Source organism: Alosa alosa, chromosome 4 (assembly GCF_017589495.1).
Source record: "Alosa alosa isolate M-15738 ecotype Scorff River chromosome 4, AALO_Geno_1.1, whole genome shotgun sequence".
NCBI lineage: Eukaryota > Metazoa > Chordata > Actinopteri > Clupeiformes > Clupeidae > Alosa > Alosa alosa.
Genome location: NC_063192.1, coordinates 3,989,377 through 3,994,217, shown reverse-complemented (window position 1 = coordinate 3,994,217; position 4,841 = coordinate 3,989,377). Strand labels below are relative to the sequence as shown.

At 42.0% G+C, this 4,841-nt stretch overlaps 1 protein-coding gene across 1 annotated transcript in view; it reads right to left on the bottom strand.

The window, feature by feature from the left end:
* Positions 1-417: 417 nt before the first annotated feature.
* Positions 418-4,841, bottom strand: part of LOC125292965 (forkhead-associated domain-containing protein 1-like) — a 47,628-nt gene continuing 43,204 nt past the window's right edge. The window contains exons 26-27 of the mRNA XM_048240564.1: positions 873-947; positions 418-753 (exon numbers count right to left, since the gene is read on the bottom strand). Of these exons, the coding sequence (XP_048096521.1) occupies positions 574-753; positions 873-947 (255 nt within the window). The 3' untranslated portion in view covers positions 418-573. The remainder of the gene's footprint in view (positions 754-872; positions 948-4,841) is intronic.

Below are 4,841 nucleotides of genomic sequence, written 5' to 3'. Positions count from 1 at the left end.
TTAAGATCGACTTTGAACCCAGTGAGCCATACAACTTGACAATTACACTGTACCTTAGTTTTAATGTGTTGAGTAAAGCTACACATGTTTAGATTGATTTTGTTACCATGTGTGTTTATTCCTGCCGTTACAAAAACTAGCATCTCATATAACGTTAGCGATTAGCTCACGTTGATATGGCAATAGAAAACACCTTCAGTTTTAGGTGTAGTCGCTGACGCTGATTGATTGGCTTATGAACAGGGCAGCTGCTTTGTATTGCTCTGATAGGCTACTCTGCGGCTAGCAGTAGCCAATCAACAAACGTATTGTGAGTTGTAAGTGGTTCTCTTTTCTAGAAATGCCCTGCAATCTTTGGGTGCACTCACCGCATGTTTTAATTTAATCTCCTCCGTTCCCCTCCCGTCCCCTCCCGTTCATTTCTGCCCGTCCCGTCCCCATCACGTTGCCAACAGTGAAATTGACTCCCGTACCGCAGGACTCCCGCGGGAATACCGTGACCCGCGGGAGTCCCAAAAAATTGTCACCCTCTAACGCACACACACATACACACACACCCTATCGTCCGCCTCTTCAGTGATCTGTTTCTGTGGGTGTGGTCTCAGGTGGGGGTGTCTGTGATGTCATACAGGTGAGTTGTGATGTCACATGTGTAAGCTCCTCCTCTCTCTCTCGCAGGTGCTTCTTGAGTGTCTCCACCTCATAGTCTCTCTTCCTCAGCTTCTCCTGGAGACTGCTGCGCTCTATAGACAACTTCACACACACACACACACACACACACACACACACACACACACACACATTTTATATACATATACTTTATTTTACTTTACTTACACACACACACACACACACAGCTGTGTATTTCTCACCCTCTCCTCGTGCTCTGCTTTCTGCCCACAGTTGTGTGGTACTCTCCTTCTCTCCGGTCTGCCAACAAACACTACCTGAGATACAGAGAGAGATGACATGTGACATGAGACACATCACACACACACACAAACAAAGGCACACACACCTTGCATTAGATGGAGAGGAGTGTGTGTGTAGCTGATATGTGAAGTGAATAATTTAACAATTACAAGAAGTATTCAGGCCACAACTGCATACATATATGTGACCTTGCAAGGCGAAACAGTGCTATTTTGAGAAAATCCATGATAAACAAACGTACGGGTTAAAAATGTTGAATTTCATGTTTTCACATAATTCGACAGTATACAGTCTACACTTTCATACACTGAACAAATTTCACAGTTAATACACATACGTTCACATACGTTTTGACTGTTAAACTCTGACTTTATTTAGGTGAAGATTCAACACATTAGCAGTCATTCCCTTTGTCCACGCCGCTATAAGGTTTTACGGTAGAGCTCAAATTTACTCATTACTCATAACTCAATGTGTCAGCTCCCTATCGTTCTTGGCAGATGTAACCGAATATGAATGTGAAAGACTTTCCTTTCAGGGCACGAACGGTCAAAAGCACGAACTTTTAGAAATATCCTGCCGTCATTTTAGGGACCAGGGGCCGTATTGTGACGGCCTGTTAGGCCTTCTGCATATTGACTACTTGTTTTCAGGTGTGCTTAGGACTTAACGAGCTGATGAGCTGCACCTGTACACTGGAGTCCTGATAAGAGGACTGCTTCCTCTCCCCTTAGCAGTAGGGATGAGCAGAACGAGGCTTTGTGAAACAATGAAACGTTCGAAGCAATTGCGCCGGAATGTGTCGAGGTTTCAAACAATCCGACACCACGTAACTCCATGGTGACATCTAGTGGCCAGTTTGCTAACATCACATTTTGACCGTGGAAGCACAACTGCTTCCAGGCCGAAAGAATATAAATAGCCAACATGGAACGCAAGATTTAGTCCACAGCCACGTGGTTCAGTGGTTAACACACTTGCATTCGGCCCGGGCGGCGGTGTTAAACTCCTGCTGGTGCATAGAAATTTCAGACTAGTATATGCGTTCAGTAACTAGAACATTTTTATATCTGCCAGTTAGATGTTTTGTTATTTCAGTTTCATAGTACATTATCCTTTGGAATATGCTGGAGAGGAAAATGCTACAATGGTTTTAAAATGTAGGCTATGCTTATGGCCCAGGGTTTTTTTTTGGAACATGTTGTAGGGAAATAAAGGATACATGTGAAGCAGGTTAGACTAATCAGATACAACATGGGAAAAAAATGTATGTCAACATACATTTTTATTATAACAGTTGTTCTGCCGTCTTGGCATTTAATCTGTTTCTTGTTTTTGAATAAACCTCCCCAGCCTTGGAAAAAATTCTTTCACAAGGCACACTTGTTGCTGGCATGCACAAATATTTTTTTGCCATCACAGTTAGGTTTGGATAAACCACTCTCCTCTCCTGCCAGTATTTCAAAGGGTCAGCTGTTCTTGAAATAAAGGCATGTCATATATTTTTTACTTCTGCTACTATCTAAATATTAGCGTCACTAGACTATATCTATCTAAACTATAAGCTCACTGTCTGTCTAGCCTGTCAATTAATCTATATCACTAACCTATCAATCACAAGTGCACTATAAATCGCTATATCTTTATATGTCTCTATGTCGCTATATGGCTCAAAATCTCTCTCTCACAAAAACCCACAAAGATAGGGATGTGTTTGAATGACTTTTAAGCATTCTGGGACTTTGTAATTTAGATCAAACAGGTGTTTACTCGGGTAATTGGCTCGCAAGCAGCAGGGTGTGCCACCTGTCCAAACCAAATTGAAACACCCGAAGCCTCGCTAAGCCATGGTCACGTGACATGGGCGTTTTGAACCACACTTGAAACACTGTTGAAACACTTTGCGTTTGGGCTTCGACACTGTTTCGAAACGTCAGCTTCGAGCGTCACATCCTACTTAGCAGGGCCATTCTTACTTTGGGTTTTGGACATGCAACACTGCACTCAGACACATTGCAAACACACAACATCCTTGCATTACTGATGACTGACTTTGACCCGCCTCACACTGTTTGTTTGTTATTTGGTTAGTTTGGTTAATAAATCCATATTTTAGATAAAGGTCCAACCTCTCGACTCCCTCTTTTGTTGTGGCCTTACCCCTAGGTCATAACAGTATTCACAAAGAATTTTAAGGCTAAAAGTAGCTCCTAAGTGGGAATTTAGGAGCAACTCCTATAAATAATGGGCGTGTCACTCCTAACTTTAGGACTCCTATTTTTTTTTCACTAAAAGTAATTCACGAAGCATTTTAGACCTAAAAGTAGCACCTAAGTCTGGGACAGCTTAAAAGAAGTCGAGAGGACTCCTAACTCACTAAGACCTATTCACAAACAGCTTTTTGTGGCATTTCACGTTGCGATGTTTTGAAATGCGTCGCCTATGCGGCAACAAGAGCTTCTAATCGCGAGGGAACAATTTTGCATTCATAAAAGGGATTTTTATATAAAATAAAAATAACGCCACCAACAACAACCAAAACTACTCATTGTTAACATGTAAATTAAATATAAAGTTTCATTGTGAATCAAATTAAAATGGTTTCCTCTTTGCAAACGTAGGCATAGCCTATGGTGACTGATTTATTTAATAATGTTGCAAAGATACTGCATCAATCCGTAGGCCTAGGTTTCATTAGGCTAGGCTATTTGTTTTCCCTTACTCTTTATTCATTTAGGCTCGGCCTTTTTATTCAGTTATTCATCATCTTCCGTCCTTCTCGCAGACTACTTGTGTAGCGCGCGCGCATTCTCAGACCTGTCATCTGTCACTCATCATCGTAAGGGAGGTGTTTGGAATCATTCCCGCGTTCAATCATCAGCCAATCAAGGTGGTCACTTCAGTCAAGCTTGTGCATGAGTAATGACGTCATCCATAGCAACAAAGACTCACTCTTAGTTTAGGAGTTGTCATTTTTCCTAGGTCTGAGAGAGTAGAGAGAGTAGGTCTGAAAGGCTTTGTGAATAACTTTTAAGAGAAAACTCCTAGCTAAAATCTTTTAGTGCGATTTAGGAGTACTCCTAGTGGTAAGATAAAAGGCTTTGTGAATACGGCCCCAGGAGAAGTTTCCACTATATTCTATAGTGACACCTTATGACCGTCCCAGGTATTAACTAGGGGGCAGAAAAAGACACTCACTGGTTGATGAAACTGCACAGTCAGTCATCCGCTTCAAAGTCACGCTACTGTAAGGCTAATAATAGCTGTGCCCTCACATTATCGCATGTGACAATTTACTTAAAAAGGTGATTTTCTACTCTTCTGGCGTATCGTAACAGGAGAACCATGCCAACTTTGGATGAGGTTATCTTAGCAATACTTGTTGTAATACCCTCGATATACATATCGTTGGAAAACTTAGTTTATGGCCGTTCATGTGAGCACAATAACTTAATTTTGTAAATGTTACCAATGCGACTGGTTTCGCCTTGCAGGTTCACATATGCATATACATAGGGGCAGTCGTGGCCTACTGGTTAGGGCTTTGGGCTTGGAACCAGAGGTTGCCGGTTCGATCCCCGACCAGTGGCATCAGCGGCTGAAGTGCCCTTGAGCAAGGCACCTGATCCCTCACTGCTCAGTGAGCGCCACTGTAGCAGGCAGCTCACTGCTCCGGGTTAGTGTGTGCTTTACCTCACTGTGTGTTCACTGTGTGCTCTGTGTTCACTAATTCACAGATGGGATAAATGCAGAGACCAAATTCCTATACGCAAGTATACTTGGCCTAGAAACCTGATTTACATTTACATAGCATAGTTTACACACTCACAAACATAGAAATGACGTAACATCAATTCTTCTCCAATCTCTAATCCTGTGTTATGAGATTAAAGTAGTAAATGCTTAGA